Source organism: Buteo buteo, chromosome Z (assembly GCF_964188355.1).
Source record: "Buteo buteo chromosome Z, bButBut1.hap1.1, whole genome shotgun sequence".
NCBI lineage: Eukaryota > Metazoa > Chordata > Aves > Accipitriformes > Accipitridae > Buteo > Buteo buteo.
In genome coordinates, this window is record NC_134204.1 from 75,144,024 (window position 1) to 75,167,734 (window position 23,711).

The 23,711-nt window shown below is 38.9% G+C and overlaps 1 protein-coding gene across 6 annotated transcripts in view; it reads left to right on the forward strand.

The window, feature by feature from the left end:
• The first annotated feature begins 4,627 nt into the window (after positions 1 to 4,627).
• Positions 4,628 to 23,711, forward strand: part of ELAVL2 (ELAV like RNA binding protein 2) — a 44,442-nt gene continuing 25,358 nt past the window's right edge. For 3 of the 6 annotated variants that reach the window (XM_075019573.1, XM_075019574.1, XM_075019575.1), the window contains exons 1-2: positions 4,643 to 4,714; positions 7,167 to 7,407. In XM_075019573.1, the coding sequence (XP_074875674.1) occupies positions 4,643 to 4,714; positions 7,167 to 7,407 (313 nt within the window). Of the gene's footprint in view, positions 4,715 to 7,166; positions 7,408 to 23,711 lie in introns of all 6 variants that reach the window. The other 3 variants (XM_075019571.1, XM_075019572.1, XM_075019576.1) reach the window with 2 other exon arrangements.

Sequence of the window (23,711 nt, forward strand, 5' to 3'; positions counted from 1 at the left end):
CTCCATTGCACTGAGGAAAGTTGGATGCATGAAGGACAAAACCTTTTAGCTATGTTCTCCTTCAGGGAGAGGAATGGGAGAGTAAAAGGAGCAGTAGGTGGCCTTGAAGCTAACGCATGCTTTCTTGATTAGGAAGAAGCTGTTTTTCTAACTTTTGTTTTTAAATTTGGGCATCTCTTCAGAGTCAGACTAACTTGGTTTGCTTCCTTTTCATGGTGCTTGGTAAAACTTAGGCTTTTGAAATTGCCACTGGGGCAGAAGGATGTAACGGCAATGTGAAAAGGGAAAAGTTTTACACAGCCCAACTGGAATAGTGAGATATATGCTGCAAAATTGGAAGTAAGCATCCTAGCTAGTTCAAGTGGAGCATGCAGTGTATGTTTAGAAGTGGATGTTGACTTTGAAACCCTTCAAGCTATCAAGATGTTGTATTTGAAGAGTCCTCAAGTTGTACCCTTTCACCCCATTGAATCTGTTTTCTTCTGTTACACATCTGCAGTCCTCTTGAGCCTACTGAGAGTAAGGCTGAAGGAAAATGTCTGCAGTAAGATACTGTTACTTCTTGCAGGATACGTAGGCATTTTGACAGAATTGTATTGCCTTGGAGAGCACTTGGCTGGGAGCTAGCACATGACACTGGGACAGTATGCACAAGTGTTTTAAGGGAGTAAGATCAAAAACTGTAGTTGGCAGGATTTCGTGAATGGTAGGGTGCTGTTGAAAACTCTGAGCATATCAAAAACTCTGAGCATATTATTTCCTTTAAACAATGGTCTCATTTAAAGTATTGATAAAGTCTGGAATTGTTCACAACTTGTTTGAGGCCTGAACAGCTGTCTGTATGATCCAGTGGTAGTTTTGGTGGAACTCTTGCTGAACATCAACAATATCGGCTGTGTTCAGACAGGCCCAACTTGACAGTTAGGATTTCAAATATGACAAAAGTAATAATTTTCCTTCATCTGATTTTAAACTTTTTTAAATGAAAGAGGGCAGTGAAGAGGAGGAAGAGTATAATTTTGTGTTCTTTCATCCTATGCATAAGCTAATTAATGCTGCATGTTGATGCTGTCTTGCTGATGGAGTAAGTTATGTTGGGAGAGTTGGTTACATGTCTAAATGGACCTGAATAATTAGGAACATAAAAATGGTTTTACTTTATTGGAATCTTACTTGAACTGATCACTTAACATAATGCAGGTACTTGTTCTCTTTACAGAAGACTATTAGAGTTGCTATTTCTAGTATGGTTTCTAACTTAAATTACGCTGTACATTTCCCTCTCTTTACTCCAGCTGACAAGGTAATAATTAGTCAGTAACTGCAGTCAGACAGAAGAGCTCCTGCATGGTCTCTGGATTACTCCATTGTCGAGCAATGTCCTCACCTTGTTGTACATGTGTTTATTTTTTCAGAACTGCTTGCAAATCTTTATGCTGGCTTCTTTCCTCATACACTAGCAGCATTAGCATGGCATAGTCTAGAGCATCCCATAGGTTCTTGGGTGTTTTGTAGGAATGCTGAGTGTTTCCAGAAGCATTGCATACTGTGCATTCAGGGTGCTGAAGCATTGCATTCAGGGTGCTGATTTTTCTGTAATCACCTTTATGTAATAATACCATTTAGAATTATATAGCTTAACCAGGGCAGGCATCTGTGTAGTGATTTTTAGTGTGGTGTCTATAAATAGAGGTAAATTCTGTATATAAAACCTATGTGAAACAGTTGGGGTTTTTTTTCCCCTCAATGACAGGGATGCACAGGTATGAATCAAAACAGGTGGTAGAAAGGCTTTGGCCAGAAGTGTGATGCACTAAAGATTTCTCCCTAGCATGTGCACCTGAGGTAGTAACAGTGGTTGAAGTCTTTTCTGTTTTGTCATCTCACCTTTGTTCTGCCTCAACATTGCCAGGATCCAGCCTGAGCTTCCATTTTTAGCTGAGCATGGGCAGTTGAAAAATACCTGTTTTTTAGAGAAAATAGGAGACCACTGTGACTGTTGTTTTGCTGGTCTTCATCTTTCTCGCTTTGCTTTATTTTCTAAAGCTCTTGTATAAAAATCTACTGTTGATACAATGGAAATTGTTCTATGGCAACCAGAACTAATCGCATAAACTATATGGCTTTTTAACTTTTGATGTATTTGGCCCTTAAAAAAAAGAAAAGCCTACTTGCTTCTCTGCTAGGCAAACCTTACTCATGATTTGAACTGCTGCTAATTAGAAACTGGGATTCACTTAATGCCACAAACAGTGTTTAAGAGTGTTTGGATTTAAAATCTTAACTGTGCTTGGTGAATTAAAAGTAAGTTTATTGAAAGGTAGATGGCTCCCATGTACTGCATATTAACAAATGGAACCACTCAGTTTGCTGAACTGAACAACTGTCTTCAGTTTTGCTTTCTTTCAGGTCTGTAAAGAAAGAGCAGATTTCCTTTTCCAACTTCACGTAATTGTTCTCTTAATCTGAATGTATTTTAATACAAACTTACATTTCTTTAATAGGCATAGAGCCTTGTTTCCTGAATTTATGGATTTCTTACGTTTTGAGTGCAGTAACTGCTGAGCTGTTTTAATAATCTGAAGTTTAATACTGTCTCTGAGGCTAATAGTCAAACTGTATTGGCTTTTTCAATGGTACTAGTGATTCTTCAGTAAGTAGTTCAGTATTTTACTAAGTAGTTGAGTATTTTACAACTTTTTTTGATACTATTCACAGTTTGAATTCTATATTAATATGCCAGTTTAATGTTAAAGTACAGTGTTTAGGCTGGAAAATGGTTTTTAAACTACTTTTTTCCTTTGGTATAATTAGCTACATCCTTTATTTCTTTCAGGTCAGGTAGAAGTGTAAATAAAAGGGTAAGAACTCTAGTTCTCTGAGATGTGAAAGAGCATTCTGTACAGCTTTGAAAGTAATAAAAATGGTAAAAGAATTGGTAGAGCAAACTTTGGTTTTGAGACATAATGGTGCTGCAGAGAGCTGACTTTTACATTGCTGCAAGTACCTTGCGGAGCACTTCAGTGAAGATAGATGTGTTATGCAAACTGGAAGCACTTCAAATGAGAGGTGCTCTTTGCTTTTTTGAGAAGTGCTGTGATGCTCGAGGGCATGTTGATGTCTATGTAGCGAGTACAATGAAGTCCTGTGCACACAAGTAGGCTGTCCTATGCAGCCCATGGCTCACAGGAAGCAAATGCTGTGTTGGTCATGCTGCTTTGCTGAGAGCCATAGAGATCCAAGTCTTACGCACATCACTAGAGCCTCTTTAGGTCAGAGCTGTGTAGACTGCTACTTTAATGCAGTCTCCTTAATAAAGCTTGTCTGGACTTAAAAGAAGTCAGTTGAGACTTTAAGCTTTTGTTCATGTAATAAGCAGTTTATCAAACATACTTGCCTGTATAAAATGGAGAGCTTCAGAAGTGCGGTTGTTAGTATTGGTTTTGGGTGGAGACCAGAGACGTTGGCTTCCAAGCTTTCAGCTGATACCAAAGCCTCAGTATTGTGCATAAAAAGAGGTGATTAAAGGTCTTTAACAATCTCAGTTAGAAATAAAGACCAGGCATGAAGTCAGCTAACCATATGGACTTTGGTAGCAAATTGAAACGAAGACTAACTTACACAGTTTTAAAATAGGAAAAGTTGTTTTGAAGTATATGTTCATAAACCCTGGATGCAGCAGCCTTCCAAAATCTGAGTCCTTGGGTTTTTTTATCAAGTTTAGACTTGCCTAATCTGCTAACCAGAGGCAAGAAGGGTCTCTTGCATTTATACTAGTCTCAAGCTGTGGCAACAGTCAAGAGTCTTCTATTTGTTAGTATTGCGATTACATTTAACATCTGGACCACTTGTAGTCATCTACGAATGGCCCATTAGCTTTTGTGGTGTCCTAGCACTACTCAATTCAAATCCAACTGGGTTTGCAATGATGTTATATTTTAAAACGAGCACCAATGTGCTTGGGGACAAAAATACCCTTATGAGGAACTCTTGCGTATTTTGCTCCAGTTATTCCACTTAAGAAATCCTTAAGTCTACTGCTACTTGTATGTCCAGTGGTACTCCTAAACAGTTATTGCAAGGAAATTTACTGATCTATCTGTGCAAGATTTCATTTACTTGATTTTTAAACCCTAGGATTTTAAGAACAGACTGGATTCTAGCGAAGTAGTTTGTTGTCTTGTGTATTTTTTTTGTGTTGGGAAAGGCGTGTAAGGGGAGCTGTTTTTCAGTGGTGCATGGTCATCTTACGTGCTAATGGAAAATCAACTCACTGCATTTTCTTTCCTTTTACTTAAGTCTTGAAGATTTAAAAATTTGTTTGGTGGTATAGTTCCTTTTAGGCATGGTGTGGTTCTGGAGGTAGTTTCCAGCATAGATGCAGGGGGAACTAGACTGCATTATCTTTTAAATCTCCTTAAAATAAGCATCTTATTTCCCATAAGAAAAATAACTTTAGGATGGAATTTGGAAATATTAGATTGGAATTGCCTCAAATCCAGTTAAGCCACACTGCATGGACGTGCTGGGAATATAAATGCAATTACTGTAAATTTGTACAAACTGATTTGTTGCATTATCTTGCTAATCTAACGTACGGTACTTTTTGTGTCCATATTGCAGACGGCAACTCCAAACTAACATGGCAGTCAGACTGTGTGATGTGGCTTCTCTGCTTAGAAGTGGTTCGTGGGCAGCAGAGCCTTGGACTGGGGTCTGTGGGATTTTTCTTAAATTCTGTAGGCTACTTTTTTACATGTTTATAGTGCTGAGGCCATACCAAACTCTTTAATGTCACATTTGGAATGTTAACTCTCCTCTCCTCTACCTTAACTCTCCTCTATGTTAACTCTCCTCTACGTTTTGTTACAGGCTGTAGGTTGTGTCCCTATTCAGTGAGAGCCTGGAGCACACCGGTGTACCATGACAACTTTTTCCATAATATGGTCATCTCCTGTAGAAATTAACTGCAGTGGCTTGTCTTTCTAATGTCAATTATAGTACTAATTCAAAAAGCCCGGTGGATAATTGAAGAGTAGTATTGTACTAAAATGGTTTTGGTATGGTCTGAATACTAAACTGCAGTAACTTTAAAAACCTGTATACTGTGTATTTTTTATTACTACTTTAAAAGTATATTTACAAGTCTTATTCTAAGAAATTGTTTGAAAACTGTAAATTTATCTCAAACTATTTTTCTGGGTGGAAAATATTTAGTAACTGCTGAAGACCTACTTTATATTTTATGAACAGTTGTATTCAACCTATCAGTGGAATATGCATTATTTGTAAAACATATTAGTATCACTTTATTCAGAGCAGATGGTTCTATAGCTGAGAAATGCTGTAATTTCAGCACACAGGCTACTGCAGCTGTTCACTTGAATGTTGGCTTAGGATCTCATTATTGCCACCTGAACATGAAAATAAATGTGCAATTAAGCAAGGATTGTTTGTTGTCCTTGCTAAATCCTGCTAATTTTGATCAGTGCGCACTTTAAATTTGAGAAAAAAGAAAGGGGGGGAAGAAAGCAATCCTAGAGAGCCTCAGTCAGAGCACAGCATTTGTGGCTACTAGGTCTGCCAGATATACTAGTGTTTTGAAAAGTAGTTTATCTCAATTGGGATCACCTACTTTCTCATCTCTTTAGCAGACTTGTTTCATCACAGTGGCAGGGGCAGGTTACCCCTTAGAGTTTGTCACAAGGGAAGAAAATGTTGTTCCAGTTGTAGCTCCTCAGGAAAACTAGATCGCATTTTTATATTAAATGTTGTTAATAGATGCATCTTCCCTTTTTTGTGTTGAACTGAAGAAAACTCTTGGAAGATAATTCTGTATGCAGAACATAGAAATGTCTTCCCAGGAATGTTTGAATTGTAGTTTAAGACACTCAACTTACTCCTTGTGTTTTTAGGAAATTCAAATTTGCACTCCTTGAGTACAGTTGAACTAATCAGCTGTTTGGGTAGGCATTGATCGCATGTGCTGCTTTGAACAGGACAGATAACCTCCAGAGGTCCTGACATTACACTGGGGTTTTACAGTAGGCTTTTTTGTGTGAGAACTCCTCCTAGAAATTTGAGTATGAGGTTGGATTTCAGTGATTGCTGGATTTTTTAAAATGAAACTTCTTGAGTATTGCTTCTCAGTTGAAATGTTTATTACTGGAGAATTAATTTATAGAATTTTCTGTTGGAGGTTGTCCTGCATAGTTGGTCTCAAACAGGGTAGGCTGCCCAAGTCTTGTATACTATTAGTCTGCCATTAAAAATCCGCTGTATTTACCAGCTGTTACAATTCAGTGACTGAGATGGCAGAGAACCTTTTGTACATGTGATAGCTTGTGGGCAAGTACTGACACTTCTCCAAGTGATTGCTGCTGTATCTGCTAATCATACAGTCAGTTAGGGGTGAAACAATAGTTCCTGGAATGGTGATCACTCCCTTATTTTGATGTCTAAGAGTAAATTAAATTAAAATACCAAATTTGACTGTTTTCAGGGTGCTGGGGAGGGAAGAAGTGAGAACAGAAATTGTCAGTTTAATCAAATAAAAGCATTTAGAAACCTACATCCAACCTGGAGTGACAGAAGGTTGACCTAGAGGTTATCAAGGAAGAGATTGTTTTCCATTCCAGCACACTCATGTATCTCTGAGTATCTCCTTAAATCACTAATCTTGCTTTCTGCTATTGCTTATGAGAAATAGGCTCAGGATACAGTTAACACCCACATCTTTTTGAAAATAATCACACACTATCACTTTAAAAGGTACATTTCATATCATTTCAGTTATCAGTTGTAAGTTGATAGAACTGATTCCCCTTGCAAGAGGCCAATTCTGCTTGGTAACGTCTATACTAGAAAGGCTTAAATCAAGGGAATTGGGGAGAATGGAAACTAAGCTTTGAGCTTTGACTTCCTTGAGAGAGGTCCTAGAAGATTTTAGTGACAACTTAATTTGCCTGTAAGTTTTTTAAGGTATTGCCTTGACTAACAGTTAAAATCCTTCTGTATTGGTGGGGTTTTTTTTGCATATAGAGGCAGTGTATGGCCCTGGCAATACCTTTTCTGCATATTGACAGGTCTTGTAGATTCTTGTCTAGACTCTCCTTATAGATGGTGAAATAGGAACTTTGATGGTTCTTGTTTTCTGTGTTTTTCAGCAGGTAATTGCTGCCATGGAAACACAACTGTCTAATGGACCACCTTGCAATAACACAGCCCATGGTTCAACCACCATAAACAATTGCTCATCACCAGTTGATTCTGGGAACACAGAAGACAGCAAGACCAATTTAATCGTCAACTACCTTCCACAGAACATGACCCAAGAGGAACTGAAGAGTCTCTTTGGCAGTATTGGTGAGATTGAATCCTGCAAGCTTGTCAGGGACAAAATAACAGGTATGTTTGTTTGGGGATTTTCTGCATCTTTTCATATTCCAAGCAGTGAGCTGTCAGATGGTGTTTTGCAATTCTCTTAAACCATGGAATAAAGGCAGAAGAAACCAATGCTGATATTGCTAGTCAGAAGGAACTTAAGTTCATTGTTATATAGATTCTACACCCCAAAACTAAGTGTTCATATTTGCATTTCATCCAGGTTTGTATGAGTGCTATAAAACCTAACAGGGCATTTAAATATTGTGAGCTTTGGAGTCTTTTGAAAGAAGATTCAGATGTGGAAAAACAGATGTTTATACAAGGTTTACTTGAGTTCTTATTCAACTCCGTTGGAGTCATGACTTCATTAGCCCTAGCTGATGCAAAACTTCTTTTTTCAGGAATGCAGGTAATTAAACTTGTACCTTGGGAAAAGGGCAGACTACCTTACTTTGTAGGTAAAGCTGCTTTTGCATTGCAGCACTTGAGCAATTTCTTTGGAATGCACAATTGTATCAACATGCGCTGTCTGAGAGTGCAAGTATGAACTGCACTGTGATGTATTCTATCAGTACTTTATTTCAGCAGCAGCTGGTGCACAGGTTGCATGTATGTAGACCAGTTGTTTAACTTTGAAAGAACTACCAGATGGATGCCTGCACTTTAAAACAAGAATGAAAGTATAGTTGGCAAGGTTCAGTTTGTCAACTCCATGTTTCAACTTTAAGCTCTCAGAAAACATTGATGTACTGCTTATGTCAACATTGCATTAGTTTTGTTCAGAAATGTTGACTTTGGTACTTTATTTCATGGCTTTTTTGCAAAGTCCTTAAATGTCTGGCTTTCAAGAACACATCTTTAACTTATGTTTTTGGTTGCAACTTCTGAATGTGCTAGTTAGCTTCTGTGTGTTTAAAACTACAACTCTTGAAGGCTGCATGTTCCCTATACTTTGGTTTAAGGGTTGGAAGCCAATACTTTCCTATTACTGAAAGGTAGTGGCAGAACATGGACATTTTTCTCATGCTAAATAAAAACTTTGTGACTTGGTGTTCCCTGAGCAGCAATGGTGGGAAGATAAAAGCTTTAGCTGATGCAGATTGTGTGTGTGGCTTCAGCCCCTGTTACACATTTGTGTTGATGGCTTGGGTATGCTGGAGAGATGTTCCCCAACTGTGTACATGAACAGTGGAGGACAAGGCCTAAAAACCTTCAGGCAGCTTGGCACCAACCCCAGGACTTGTCTTTGTCCTGATGACATATTGGCTCCTCTAGCATGCCATGAAGAAGTTATGCCACCTTTTCCCACATTGACACAGACACTACTGTGTCATCAGTACAAGGATGATACTTAAACAAGAATCTGGCAGCAAAAAGATGCTAAGGGGAATATTTCCCAAGTGTTTGGTTCATCTACATCTGTACCTGCTGAGGGTGAGCAGAGTAACTCCTGAATTTGATCATCTAGTCTGCTGCAGTAAGACTGGCTTCAGCCAGAGCCTTGTACCTTTTTTGAATAACACAAAAAACTTCAGTTGCCAGTGCTCATACCTGCATTCTGCTAATACACAATTAGTGAAAATACTGATATGACACTGAATAATCACGATCTTTTTTGAGGATGCTTTTTGTGTCATCATTCTCTGCATGCTGGAGACAGCATTTGTGACCATATCTGATAAGTTTTTTATTTGTGCACAAAGTGAGAATAAGCTGTTACATATCAAGGGATGTTTTTGGCATTGGTCACTCAATAGTTTCGTTGTCAAACTACACTTCTGTGTGCCTAGTCTCAAGGTGGATTCTCAAGCCCTGCTTAGACTTCCTGCAGTTCAGCTCTATACAGCATCTGTCAATTTTATGCTTGATTTCAGGTACCTTGCAAGAAGAAACTAAAGGGAAATGGCCATACTCAGGCCTAGAGAGGTGATGCTGTACTTCTGAGACTGCAAGAATGGGATTTTTTTAAAATCCTGATCTTTTCTACTGACTATTCTCCATGAAGTTTGTTAATTTGAAGCAAATTCCCCCAAAACAAGGGAACCCTGCCTGAAGAGTATGACTTTTAAAAGGTGACTGCCAGAACGTATACCTCTGTCTCGGTGAATTCACTAGGCCGTGCTTTCCTTCATGGCTGTTGCTCACTTCAGTTTGTGATTGCTGACAACTTACCCTCCCTGAGGTGTAGGGACTATTGAGTGGCCCAAAATAAGTCAAGCTAAGAGGCTGCTTAAAGCCCAACAATGATCCTTTGGCTTCCTTCTTGCAGTCTTTGGGTGACTTCTGTGCTGTTGAATGAAGGTTGCTTTGCCTCCCCTTTGGATCTGAATGACCAGCATTTCTTCCTGTAGTAGGTGGCTTGCTGTTAAGACATTAGGTAGTCGAACAGTTAAATCTATACAGTACCCTGCTTCAGCATGGTAGCCTTGGCTACTGAAACCACTGCTTTCACTCCTGAGCTGACCAAACCTCAAAGCAATCTCTGCTCTTCACTCTTAAGAATGCTGAATGTGCTTGGGGATGCCAAAGAAACAAGACTGGGCTGGTGCCACACCTTGCTGTCTTCAGCTGAAGGCTGGTTGATATAGAAAACAAGCCTGTCTTCTCTATAGGTAAGGACTTCTGTGCTTTGAAACAAAAGGTCCTTTATATAGCTGTTTCCTGACCTTTTGTTGTGGGAGTGGAAAGATATAACTGGTACTTGATCAGTTAGTGGGATGGCTATTCGAAGTGTTTATCTCTGTCTTGGATATCTGAGTTCATATATTTAGCATTCCTTATTAAAGTTGCCTAAGGATTACATGCTTCTCCCAACTAAGAGGCTGCTGCAGGCACAGGGAAGTGAGCCCCAAGGTCAATGATGGATGTACAAATTGCCCACACCCTTACATGCTGGTTTAGATGTTTTATATGCTGGAAGCTTACATTGCTGCTACTTCATGTCAAAAGACTCCTTGCCTGGGAATAGAATGGAGCAGGACTTAGTTGCCAACCTCTGGTTTGAAGTTGTGATGTCTTCTGTCTAGCATAAAGTGATGCCTAAGAAGGATCCTGAATTTAAATTACATTCTTAGGTGAGAAGTCCAGGGTTGGAACTATTAGAGATAGAGTTGGTGTTTCTGCTTTATCAGAGAGCACCTCCTCAGCTTTGAGGCATACATACAGCTGCCAGCAAAAACATTGCATCAGTCTTGTTCCAAAAGGTTTTAGTTTAAATGAGATTTGAGAATGTGGTGTCTGACCTTATAACTGCATTGGGAGCAGTACTTCTGATCTAAGTAGCCTGGAGCAAGATTACCTTGTGTTTGCAGATGCTGGGGAGAGAATGCTCTAGTTCTAGTCCTGTTCTTGCTCACTTTCAGGTTTTCTAGAGTTCTTGAAAAGCAAATTTTCCTTTTCTTTCTACAATTCAGAACAGGGATTGTTACCAGGTTTCTGTGAAGGAAGACATCTGGCATGAATTTCAGAATTATATTCATTTAATTCCTGTGTTAAAACTAATTTTTTTCATCTTAAACGAAATGTCATGAGTACTAGATACTTGGTGAATACCTCTAATTGATGAGAAGTTTAGGGAAGTGTAGAAGTTGAAATATACTTTCATACAGGCTAAACTGCAAATGAGAATTGATAAGGGGCAAAGCTTTGGTCTGCCTTTGACTGTCTAATTCAGATTGGTCCATCTTGGTATGGATGAATCCTCTGTCTTCGTGAGGTGAAACTTCTTCAATTATGACAAGCTGGAATTGAGAGCTGTTTGCCAAGCAGATGAGACAGCTCCAGTATAGGAACACTAAGAAATCTGGTAGTATCTGAATTGGTGAATGAAATGAAATATGCAGGTGAACCATTTCTCACCAGTGAAATATTTTTTGAGTTAGAAAACAAGAAATTCTAACCTATGTGTCCATATTAGCAGGCAGTGTCAGAGTTCCAGACCATACCCCACTGATGTGATCCACTAGCAAATTCTAAGGCATGAAGAAGCCTGCTATGTATTGGGTCACCAATACCATGTGTTGAAATTCAGAGGCATCAAGGATGGCTGCTGCCATCTTGACCCAAATACTTGTCAGAGCATCCTATGGATTTGAAGCAAATTGACTCCCATCCCATTATATTTAATACTCAGTCTGCAGTCACACCTGCAACACTGGAGTGCATTTAAGACTGCATTATAGCAGTGCCCCAGTTCCTTGAATCTGTCTGCACACTTTAGGATTGAGATGAGTTGAGCTTGAGGGCCTCCCTCCCTCTGGAAAACGTATTGGAGGGAAGGGAGGCACCCTGGAGCTCACTTACTAATTTCATGTGAGTGGTTTGAAGCCCTCTTTCTAAATGGCTGTTCTAGCAGTTGCAGTAATGCTTTTTGCATTGAGTGGAAGGGAAGGGGGACCACATGAATGAACAGACCACTATAACTTTGCCAGTTTCCAGAAGAGGTTTGCTACTTCTGTGAAACTCCCCAGCTCTTTTTCCTTCTCAGTCTTTCCTCCTAATGTGCTTGATGTTTTCAGTCCTATACCACTCTAATCCATCAGATGTTTCTGCAAGGTTTTGTCTGCACTTAGGGTGGGAGAGTAGAGTAATTTGGCAGGTAAAGGAGGAGCTAGCTGAAGCTGGCTGCTCTTTTGTGGTGCGCTGAGTCTGTGAGAGGCAGGAGTTCTTGCTAGCTGCTGCTTTGTGGTGTGCTGAGATAAGGAATGAGGTCGGCAGCCTGACAATTTCTGATTTCGGCAGGGATGTGGACAAAAGGTGTTGCCTGGCAAACTGTATCTTGCCAGCAGGATGCCTTGTGCAGAACTTGACTAAAAGGTGAAATCAAGAATAAAAACCCAATAGGGTTGGAGGCACATTTATATTTATATACGGTGACTGATCTCTTCTCTGGAGCAACTTGCTGAAGACCTTGAAGCATAGATTTTCTGGGGGTGGGTGTGAAAAGGAGGGATGTTCTTAACATCAGCTTTTAAATTTTCAAGATAGTCCATATTTTGGACTCTGTAGCTGTTAAAACGGAGTCTCTGGTATGGCCTAGGGACTCAGTGTGTAATAGCACAAAGGTAACAAAGTAATTTTGAACTTTGTGTGCTTGTTGGAAGAAAGTGCAGCAGCAGAGTGTTGGTCTACTTAGCTGGTGGTTGGAGTACTATTGTCTGGACTGCAGGAATAATCCTGAAGGAGTTATTATGTGTGGATCTAGAGCACTATTAATGGAGACTTGTCTTATGCCTGTTAATATTGTATCCTGTAGTTGCTCTTCTCTGATTCTGCATATTGCTATTTAATTTTTTTGGAAAGGACTTAATGGCATTTACTGTGCTTTTTCATAGTAAACTGCATAATTTACTGCATGTTGCATGTCTCCTGAAAGTGAGTCATGTACGCAGGTGGAGGTGAAGAAACTTGTTTCATCTTATGTTACTCAAGATAGCACTTGATTGTCTTTGCAATTCCACTTGCTTTTCACTCTTTTGCAGGTGTGACACTGTTTTGACCTTTCAGAAGTCTATAGGATTTGGTTTTACAAATAAAAAGGTAGAAAAAAAACCTGTTTGACTAAACCTTCATTGTCTGTTTCAGGGATTCAGTTAGGTTGCCTAGTTAGTCAGTTGTTACTGACACTGTGGAAACAAGCTATTTTTAAAATGGTTGAACAGTTTATTCATCCATATATTAAACCTGAATTAAGGAGCTGATCTTAATATACAGCATAAGCAAGGACTTGATGTTTTAAAACTGGAACTCTTTATAAGGCTAAATATGCTTGGGGACCTCTCTGAATGTAGTGAATCAGAACATCATCTTCATTAAATCACTGCTTTTCAGCAAGCACTGTGCTTTTTGGTGGGGATTAATGCAATTCTCTGCTTCTTTGCTCTTTTGCTTTTCTGCAGACAAATTAAAATTCACTGTTGTCAGTGACTGCAGTAACTTACAACATGCCTGTGAAAGCATTGGGTCTTGCAAATTAGTGCTGGTCCTCTAGTGATGTGGGGTATCTTGTGTGCTTTTAGCAGAGGTGGTGCTCTCCACCTCCACTTGGGAGTTCCCAGGCTGCCTGTTTGTACATCTTATCACTGCTTACTCTTTCATAGGTGCTTGTAGGTATATATTGCTGTTATGTTCTAGTGATTCTAGGCCAGCTGTTTGAATAAGTGTTAATTCTAGTGGAAACTAGTGTGTGTCAAGACCTCGAGTAATCTGAAGTTTTTATAGGCGTCACTGCCTTTCAGGGTAACTGTGCTGTGAGATTAGTGCAAAGTATTTATAATAATCAAGGTGTGGTTCACTGCGGTCTACCTCAGTTTGGGTAGTAGTGTTACTGACCTGCACACCCTGAAGCCCTATCACTCCAAGGATGTCAGGTGGATTATAAGGACCTAGGTGTCACCACAGAAAGTGCGTACTTCCTCTTAGCCACCACAAGCAGAGTGGTAAGTAGTAAGACCAAGCTGCGCATAGTCCTAACTGGCTGGTCCATTATGTATTGAAGCAGCTAGTATATTGTATTATGGAAGCAAGACCTTAAATATGTGTGAGGAACTTTCTTTAGCTTCCTGTATTTATACTTATCTTGCTATATGAAGGCACTTTATTTCTACATTTTCTTTCCTTTTGTCATGGTACAGTTCAACTGGCAGTTCTTGCAATACAAATTTGCCAGGCTGACATGGGTTTTTGTGCATAACTGCAGAAAAGGATTTATTATACTATTCTCTATGGACATTTTTGTCTTCCTGCAGTATGCCAAGTGTGAGTAGAAGTAGGCAGAAAGTTGTAGAAGGCAACAGAAGAAAAATCTGCAAGCCTCTGGTTTTAGTGACTTAATACTTTAATCTATATGGAAAGGGAAAATAACTGACACAAAACCAGCTTGTAAATCTGTCAACACCCAGAGTTATCAAAGGCACAGCCATGTTATCTTCAAGCTTTCCACACTGTTGACCAGTTGTTTCAGGTACTTTGCTTTTTACTTTTTCTTATTTGAGACATTTGGTAGAACTGACTAAAACAGAAGGAGACTCGTAATCTGAATTCTTTTCTGTCTTCTGAGTTTCTGGAGCTATGGAACATAAGTTGCTTTTTTTCTCCTGGTCTTTCTGGTACCTATGGCTTCATGCAGGTTAAGCCACAGCCCTTTTTGAAAGGCCTTTGAAGCCTAATGTTGCTGCACAATGGTTGTGAACTCTTGCATCTATAGCAAGATGCATTGATTATGAATAAAAGAAATCTTGCTTCTGGAAAAGTTTTGCTGTGTTCTTAAGAATTACTTTGTGGAGACATATTTCAGTTTCAAGTAATGAAAATGGCGGCTTTTCTCAGCATATCCTTTTCTTGTGTGTACTTGACAACTGCAGTGAGAAATGGCTTGTTTTCTACTACTCAGTATTGCAGATTAGTAGTTCTTGTTTGTTAATCACAGCTATTAAAACCAAAAGAAGGATACTCCCCTTTGACATGCTTTCAAGGACGTATTTTTGACTTGACAGTTAACACTTAACTCTAGGGAAAGGGTTTGTCTTTTGACAACAATTTATGACTTTGTTAACTGTTTTTCAGTCATCAGTAAAGACCAGAAAAAAACCCACACGACTGAAAGCAATACTGTAAGTTAATTTTTGCAAAATGGGCCTTAGGGGTAAAAATAGTTTTCAACCTTTTGATCACAGAACATTTCAGGATGTCTTTCAAAACTGATATTTAGTAGCAGATAGTCCAAAAAACCAAAAACCCCCTCCAACAATAGTATGTGTTAATGGGAAGTTTTGGAAAAGCATTTATGTTCAAGTTATGCTAGTTTTTTATTTGGATGCACAGATTACTGCATGCTTGTAAACACCCCAGCAGTAGAACAGGATGCTTTATCCACCTGCTTATTTAAGGTGACTAGGTGATACAATAGGGCAGAATATTTAATGCTGCTGGCTGTATTCTTGACAAGGAACAAAACAACTGCAAAAGAAAAAACTTCTCAGCTGCATAGAACATGTTACTACTAGTAGTGGTAAGAATTTCAGGGTAAATCCAACATTCAAAAAAGTGATTTAGCAAATTCTGTGGTATACTTTCACCTTGGCATAGTAAAGAGCTTCTACCTGTAATATGACAAGCTTATTTGTAAGAAAGCATGCTCCTTAAGTCAGCCATTATTTCAAGCAGTTCATGGTTATTACTAGTTATGTTTGAACACGAGAAGCCATAACAGTCAAGACTATCGGTGTTCAACCTGCTGTAGTGTCCATAAGCAAATGTCCTGTTACTTTTGCTTGTGCAAAAGCATACACCTTCCCATGCACTCTGCTTCCAACTGTGGTTTTGGGGGTTGAGATTTCCTATTTGGACATGGTGTGTCTGTTAGTAACCCTGTTAAAGTCTCTTCTGACTTAATGAACATCTTTAATCAGGTTCATGTAAACATTAGCATCCACAGTACCCCCTACCCTTGACTTTCTCTTGCCTGCTGTGGGGAAAAAGCAGAGCTGCACCCTTATTTTTGTATTTGATATCAACAAGCTTGTGTTGATGAAGTAGTAGATGATGATGTTCCTCACATAAGAACCATGCAAGATGTAAGGCAAGAGGATGGCATTACATTAGTAAAAGGGTACAGTTGAACTTGGCTGAGATGAAACTTCAGTTTCTCTTTCTGAAAAATTCTTATTTTTAGGATAACTTCCAGCTCTGTTAATAGCTATTTAATTACAGACATAAACTTACTGTATGGCAAGATAAACTGTCAAATTCTTTGATCAGCGTTTGTTCCTTTTCATTCAGTCTTCAACTTCCATTTTTCCAGATTCAGAGCAATAACTGAGAAACTGGGTTTGGCAGAAAGAGGCATGAAAGTATCATGTATTGGAGTCTAGTAGTCATGGTTTACAGGTGTTTTCTCGCAAGCTGCCTAGCTTGCTAGCTCAGTGGTGTGAGTTATGAGTGTTCAGTAAATAGAATCCATCTACTGGAACTATGAGCAAACTGCAATTAATTGGGGATTGCTTAGTGGCTCATGCAGTTTTCCTCATTTTGCTGAAGCTGCTTTTAAAATGCAGTTCAAGCCTCAATACAAACTTCAAAAGAGTGTGACACTTTAACAATAATTTATGTTAAAAGTAAATTGGAAGAAAGCAACACTGATGGTATTCTGTTTTTATTCCTTTAGCCCTTCTTGTTAGAGAGACCATAGCTATGGGGGTAGTTACAGGTACATTCTACAGTTAAGTGAACTGCATGTCTGGGTATGTGCTTCTAGCCTTATTCAGTGTCAAAATAATACTGTGGTAGTCTTGTTGGCCTAAATTAGACACAGTTGACAGTGGTGATTTGGGAAGATGCATTAACTTTTTTGAAAAAGAGCTGGTACCAGCTGAATGATCCCCCTATGTTGGCACACCAGTGCTCTGCAGGCACTGTCTCTCAAGGGGATCACTGCAGCTTATTGTGGAGCATTCCAATGTGTTGAATTGCAAATCCAGACAAATGAAAGTTTGAGTAAGGTTTTCTTATTCTTATATCTGGAACTATCAAACTTTTCACGATCCTGAAATGGGACTACAGGCCAGAAGTGCTGTTGATCTTTCCCATGGCCACACTGACTTGCCTTCAGGACGTCACAGGCTGTGACTACATGCAGTTTTTAGGTTGATCTTAATGCTGTGTCTTTTATGCAGTGCCACTTCTGCTTTTGTGTGCTGGTCAGGGAACACATCTCCCCTCTGAAACTTTAGGAGACTTGTGAAAAATTACACAGGTCCATGAGGTGAATTCAAATGAGAGCCTTTGTACATGACAACATTACAAGCCTACATGCATTTCTTTTAACAGCATTATTGCACCAGTGTGTGCAACTTCAGGAGTGATGAAAGGCAGAATAAAGCCCGACATCAAGTAACTGTGAACTTGTCTTGGCCCTGTTCACAAAGATATGAAGCTTGACTTGTCTTACAGTACTTTAGTGGATCTTTAAACAAAGTTTTGCTTAGTTTATTGGAAATAGTGTTTGTAAAATGAACAATTCTGCAGCTGGTGGTAGAAAATATATTAATATTCACTAGAAAATGGACTATTCTCTTATCAAGGACTGGCCCACAGGTCTTCAAGCAGTAAAGCACTGAAGGCAGCATACATAGCTGAAGTTGAATTAGAAAAAATCGAGGTCCTCCATCTGCCAGGATTCTTGGTTTTTTTTCTGTAGACTTGCAGACACTGAGTTTCAATTCCGAGGCTTTATTACTTACCTCAGAAGTATGTTCTTCACTGTCATATATTGATGCAAATAGCATGTAATTTTTCTGGAACATAGGCTTTTTTAGCGTTTCTTCTGTGTGATATTATAGTTCTTGCTGGTTATATTCCTTTAATTCATTACTTTGCAATAAGATCTTTTTTTACAGAAGTTGAAATAGCCTGAAATGTCACTATACTGAAATCAAATGACTGTATTGTAGAAAAATCCTATTTTTTTAAATGCCTGCTTATCTTCACATTTTTTTGATTGCCCTCTGTGGAAGGTAAATGTGTGAAAATGTGTTATTTGCTACTCAGATCTTTAATTTTCCAGAGTATGATTAGTGTGTGCTTGTGGTAAATTTTTGTGCTAGACCATGAAACTAGTTTTATAGCTTAGTGGTGTGTATTAGTTTTCAGATGGATTATTAACCACATCTAAGTGGTGTTCTGGGGTTTCTTCCTTTTTATGTAATATGTGTATCAGGATGATAATTTGAAATTGAATGATAGTTTGGGGTTCTTTTTCTTCTAAGAATTAGCATTGATAGCACTCAACTAGTGCTGCTACTTTCCTTATATTACTTTTACCTGTTATGGAGATCAGTAAGTGGAGGAGAGGAGGTGGAACCTACAAACTTATCTCTGCTTGCTCCTTAAAATGAACCAATTTGTTTCATATAATGCATTCAGTCTTACCTTTTAAGATGCTGAATGCATACTGAAAAGGCTTTGAGAGCTCAACCGATTATAGTATTTGGTTTGGCTCTAATTATTTTTTTTGTGGAAAAAGCAATTACCTGAAACTGTTGATTTGTCTATTCTGTTTGGTCTGCAGACCTTACAGGAATGTTTTAAGAATCCCAGACAAGGTGCAGGATTAGCTGGGTACTGTGGTGATTTATCAACATTACTTCCAAAAGGTAGCTTGCTCAAGCCTTTGCATTGGGTGTTCGAGTGCTCTGGCAGGAAACAAGCAGCCAAGGACTCCCTCGTGTGGTGGGTGTGCCAAGCTTTCAAAGGCCTCTTGCTGCATTATTAAAAGGCAAGCGTTCTGGTTCATGCAAGTAGGGAGACCGTGCTGAAGTAATGCAAGTAGTTGACCCCAGGAAGAAATGCATCTTCTAGTACTGAAGCTGCTGGTTTTTCAGCATCTGCTGGTCATCTGGTAATAATACCAGTGTATACTAGCAGAGCAGTGCTGAAAAAAAAAAAAACCAGCTGTGTGCTCAAGCAAAGATAGTTCTACAGTATTGGCTCTGGATTTTGTCTGGGAAGGCAGGCTTCTCACAGTTGTGTATGTAGGAAAATGATCTTCAGCAGTAGCTGTTTAGAGAGGAGAATCATGAGGACACAGACTCAGTAGACAACTAGACAGGAGAGTTCAAGAGCAGAAGATAAGTAGGCTTGTTATTGGCCAGAAGTTTCTGGCATCAAACTGGGTGTTTCTGCCCCAAAACATTCAGAGAAGACCTAGTAAATTACCAGCATGCTTTAATCAGTCATGAAATCAAACTACCATACTAATCAGCTGCTCTCTGTAATCATGATTTTATGCAGAAAACAATATGTGTTCTTCAGGAGTGATAAGATGTTGCAAGACTACTGAAAATGCAGCACGAAATCACTGTACATTAGTAACCTCACAGGAGCTTTTCCTATGTGATACAGCTCTCACCGTATTTCAGAAGTAGCTTTTGAAAGGTAACATCTATTAAGTTAAAGCTCATACTTGTCTACCTTTCAAGCCTTTGTTGTTGGGTGTAACAGATTGTAAATGACACTTGAGCACTTTCAGGCAAACTCTTGTTAACAGGACCACGTAGTTCAGATGACTGAACTCTCTCTTACTATGCATACAGCCCAGTAGCATGAGTAAGAGCTGTTGAAAATGCTGCCTTTGGCACTTGTGTCTGAAGTAATATTTCTTCTTGGTTCTGAGGTGCCTACAGGCTTTAGGGGATGTTCCTTCTGAAACTGAGTGGTAGCTTGTAGGTTGAAAACATAACAGAAGCATTTTACAGCAATTCTGCACTCTGTTATAAAATAGACTATCGTCCTTTGGCCACTGCAGGAGGGAGCAGCTGCACAGAGACATTACTGCATATCGGTCTAGTTAGAGAAGTTTTCTCTTGTTACATGTTGTAGTCCCACTTTTTATTTACTTTCACTGGTTTTCCAGGTTTATGGGTATAGTAGTCAAAGGGAGAGGACCTCTTTAACTTGGCCTTCAAGGAAGCTCTTGTCTCTTCTGTCCTTCTTTTTGGAAGTGCAGCGTGGAGGAATTTAGTTGTTATGTGGCAGGTATATTAAAGCTTTAGAAGACAAGCCACTGCCTGTGGCTGTTGTAGCTGTTTCCAAAGAGAAAAAGAAAGGAGATGAATGTTGGCGAGTATACTCTTTCTTGCAAGAGGGGTTGTCAGGGAAGCCACTTCCCAGGGAGGTTCAGAGGAGAGGCTGTAACACATCTTAATTGCTAGTCTGGTGTGGTTGGGCTAAATGGCCTGGTTCAGCTGTTTATGTAATTCCTTAACATAACAGTAGAATCTCAATGCAGGTTTGTTGGAAAGAAGAAAACAGGCTTGGGGGGGGGGTAGATAATTTAGTTTGGAACGCCTTTCAGTTTTTCTTATGATCCACTGTAGTTGAATTACTGTTTGGAAATAAGCCCTGGATTTCCCAGAGAAACAGGAAACTCAGAAGACACAGTAAAAATTATTTGAGAACAAACTACTAAGAGATGGTAATTGTGTATATATTATCTAGGGAGAGTAAAACCTTTGTTATGCTATCCTGCACTTGTCTTTAACTGTTCATTACTATTTACAGGTGCTGCCCTCAGTTCAGTTGAGGCATAAATTGCTGCCTTGGATGGGTGATCACTAGCAGTCAAGCTGTTAAAACTGTCTGTCAGTAGATAGACAATAGTGAGGAGACACCACCAGCTTTCAGAGTGCAAACACTTCATTTGAATCTAGGAAAAGTATTGTGCTTCATAATAAGAATATATGATCTGTAAATTGACAACAAAGTAGAGAGGCATGTGTGCAACTGAGAATGGCAGCAGTTGCCTAAAGAAACAAGTGAGGTCAGGTTCCCCATTCAAATGTGGGAGATGAGCTGTATTTACTGTGGAAGTGGACTTCAAGTGAAACCTTTAGGCCACAGCAACCAGCAGGAAAATAGGTGACCTATTGCTCCACACTCTTACTTGATAATTGTCCTATCTAGAGTAATCTCTAGTCTTATGCGACAGGTCTCACTGGCTAGTCTCCCAACACTGAACTGGGGGATGCCTCAGGACACCTAGGCTGTTTCATGCAACCAAGTGTTTCATGCATGAATGCTTCTCTAGCAGAGGACTTTTCTAGGTAGAAAGATGAATCTGTGTTCAGAGAGCTTCAGTACTTATTTTTTCTTCTTTCTTTCATGTCACCAACTCTCGTGTCTCTCTCCCTTACAAATAATTTGGTCAGTAATGGGGCAATTAGAAAAATTGCCTTGTTTCTAGATAGGTTATTCCTCCCCAAGTTCAGGAGAGAGCTTTGCATAAGTACTTAATGGTGATAGGTGAAGTAAGCTGGCTTGTAATTGCTTTTGAGTGTTCAGTAATTCAGTAGTAACCTCTTTTAGGTGGTGTAAACAGCTGTGTCTCATGGAAGTGTACAGTACAGTGTAGTGATGCATTTTTTTATCCCACAATCCTTCTGAGTTATCTTAAGGAAAAACTAGACTTGGCTAAACAACCAGTTAAGTTTCTCGATCTTTTTGTCATTTCTTCTCTTGTGTCACATCTCCAGTATTCCAACCTAAGTCTTCATTGTGATTTTTACTTTTAAAATTCAGTTGTTGCAACAGGACTCTCCTGTAATCTGTCTACTTAAAAATGTTGAAGCAGGTGCTGGAAATAACCAAGGAAATAACCTTTCACAAGTAGAGTTCTAGGGTAAGATTATTCCTATTCAGGAAGTTGAATGTTTTTGTTGTCAGAAGGAGGAAAATACTGTTGCTTTATCAATTCTATTAATAAAGGGCTCTGTTCTCCTTTAAGGAATATTGCTGCTGCTTTTAAAAGCATAACATTAAGAATGGACAGCAGGTGTCACAATGACTTTGTATGACCACTTCTGCTGTGGATAGCATCCATTTGGAACTTTCTCTGAATGTTGTATAGCAGTGGATTTTCTTTGGGCTCTTACTGCTGTGTGCAGTATTTAAATAGGCTTTGTTTATAGTAAACAAGTAAACACTTGAGAAACAACTAGGGCATGATAGAACTAGTTTATTTGTGATTCCTCCTCTGATAAGTATTGTGAGTAAGAGCCTGTGTGTTTTTTAAAGCAAAAAAAGTGACATTTTTCAAGGCAGAGTAGTAAATTCAGGAGCACTGTGACTGTGGCTATACTTTCCTACTTGTTTATTTCCCTCTTGCAACTTAACTTTTTTGTTCTTTTGTTGACTGGTGCCTGTGAAGTCTGTCTACTTTTTTTTCCTAAATACTGAATCAATATGTTCTTTACTTATTTAATGTTAAATTACTTTGTCCACACTTTTCTAACGTGCACGTGGATCTCCACTCAGTCTCTTGAGCAGTCCTTTCAAAGACTAATTTCAAACAATTTAATTCTAATCACTTTTTACCTCTCTCCTCTCAAAATCCATTCTGTATATTGACTGCAATGCCAAAAAGTAACTTGGCATTATCTAGTAAATTACTTTAATTTGCATCATCATATGTGGTGGTCAAGTGATATTTATGAAGCTCATAAACTTGAAACATAAATGGAACAGTTTCCCTTATTAAAGTGAGTAGCATAGTGCTTTCCAGTTCATGTTTTCTCATAGGCCACATACTTAGAGGTTGAACATTTGTCATTGACCCACTTAGTGGTGGGTGTAGCATACCTAGGTTCAAAGAGGTGCCTGCCTAAAAGGATGCTTTTGCCACTTACGCTTGAACTTGACTTTGTTGCAAGTGTCAGTTACATAAAGTGTAATTAATGAATATGAACTTCCAAATCATAACCTTTGCTTTAAGTCCTTTGCTGTCTTACAGGCTTGAGATGCACTTCTGCTATGCAGGTTTTGGTTTTTTATCAGATTTTGTTGAAGCAGAATTCAAGTTAAACTGCTTTTCCTGTATTCATTTCCTCTTTCCTTCCAGAGCACTTAATCATTTTGACTTTTCCTACTTCTGGTGATTTCTTCTTCCACCAATCGTTTAGCTAACTGTTGTTTTATTCTATACCACATTGTCTAATATTTGTAGTGTCCCAAGCATAAAATCTAGTAGAAAGTGTACAGAAATAGCTTTAAACAGTGCTGTGAAATGGCTACAAGAACTATTGAGAAGCTCAACTGGTAGTTTGAGCATTCAACTTCTGAAGTATTGCTCACTTCTGCAAATGAGCAGAGTATTCACCTTGAAGGTGGTGAATGTTTTCTACTTACTGGCATGAGTAATAACTCACAAAAATAAGAAACTCAAGTCACTCCTTTCTTTAGGATAAGCTAAATTTAATACTGTTTATAAGTCTGTTAGTGAATAAATAGCTGATGTGCACAGATAATATCTTGTCTGTGTTGATGCTGAGTACGCCATAATTTTGAAGATCTAGGAAAGGCTAAACTGGATATTCAGAATACTTAAACACATAATAGTAGACAGAGCACCAGGACAGTTAACCTGGAGAGGTGTTAGAGGTTTTTCAGACCATAATATCATGGAGCACGAGTTGGAAAAACAAAGCAAGGCAAAAGCCAGATGGAGCTCACCCTGTCTTAAAACAGTTGGAGACTAAGCTGATTCTTTATAATCTAAGGATTATTTAACTTGTGGACAGCTATAGATTTACCTTCTTTCTTCCACCACCCTGTTGTGGATTCAGACACATAACCTACTTTAAGTGTGTTACTAGACTTGGAAACAAGCATGTGTTCTGCAGGAGATTTCTGTCTTGGCAAATGGAGTTTGGTGTAGAAGAGGCACAGATGGAAGGGTCCAGAGCTGTGTTCTGTCAGTGTTCCATTTCATCCTTGGCTTCAGGCAATACAAATTAGTCATTATTAAATAATGAAGTTCTCTTTAGATACGTTAA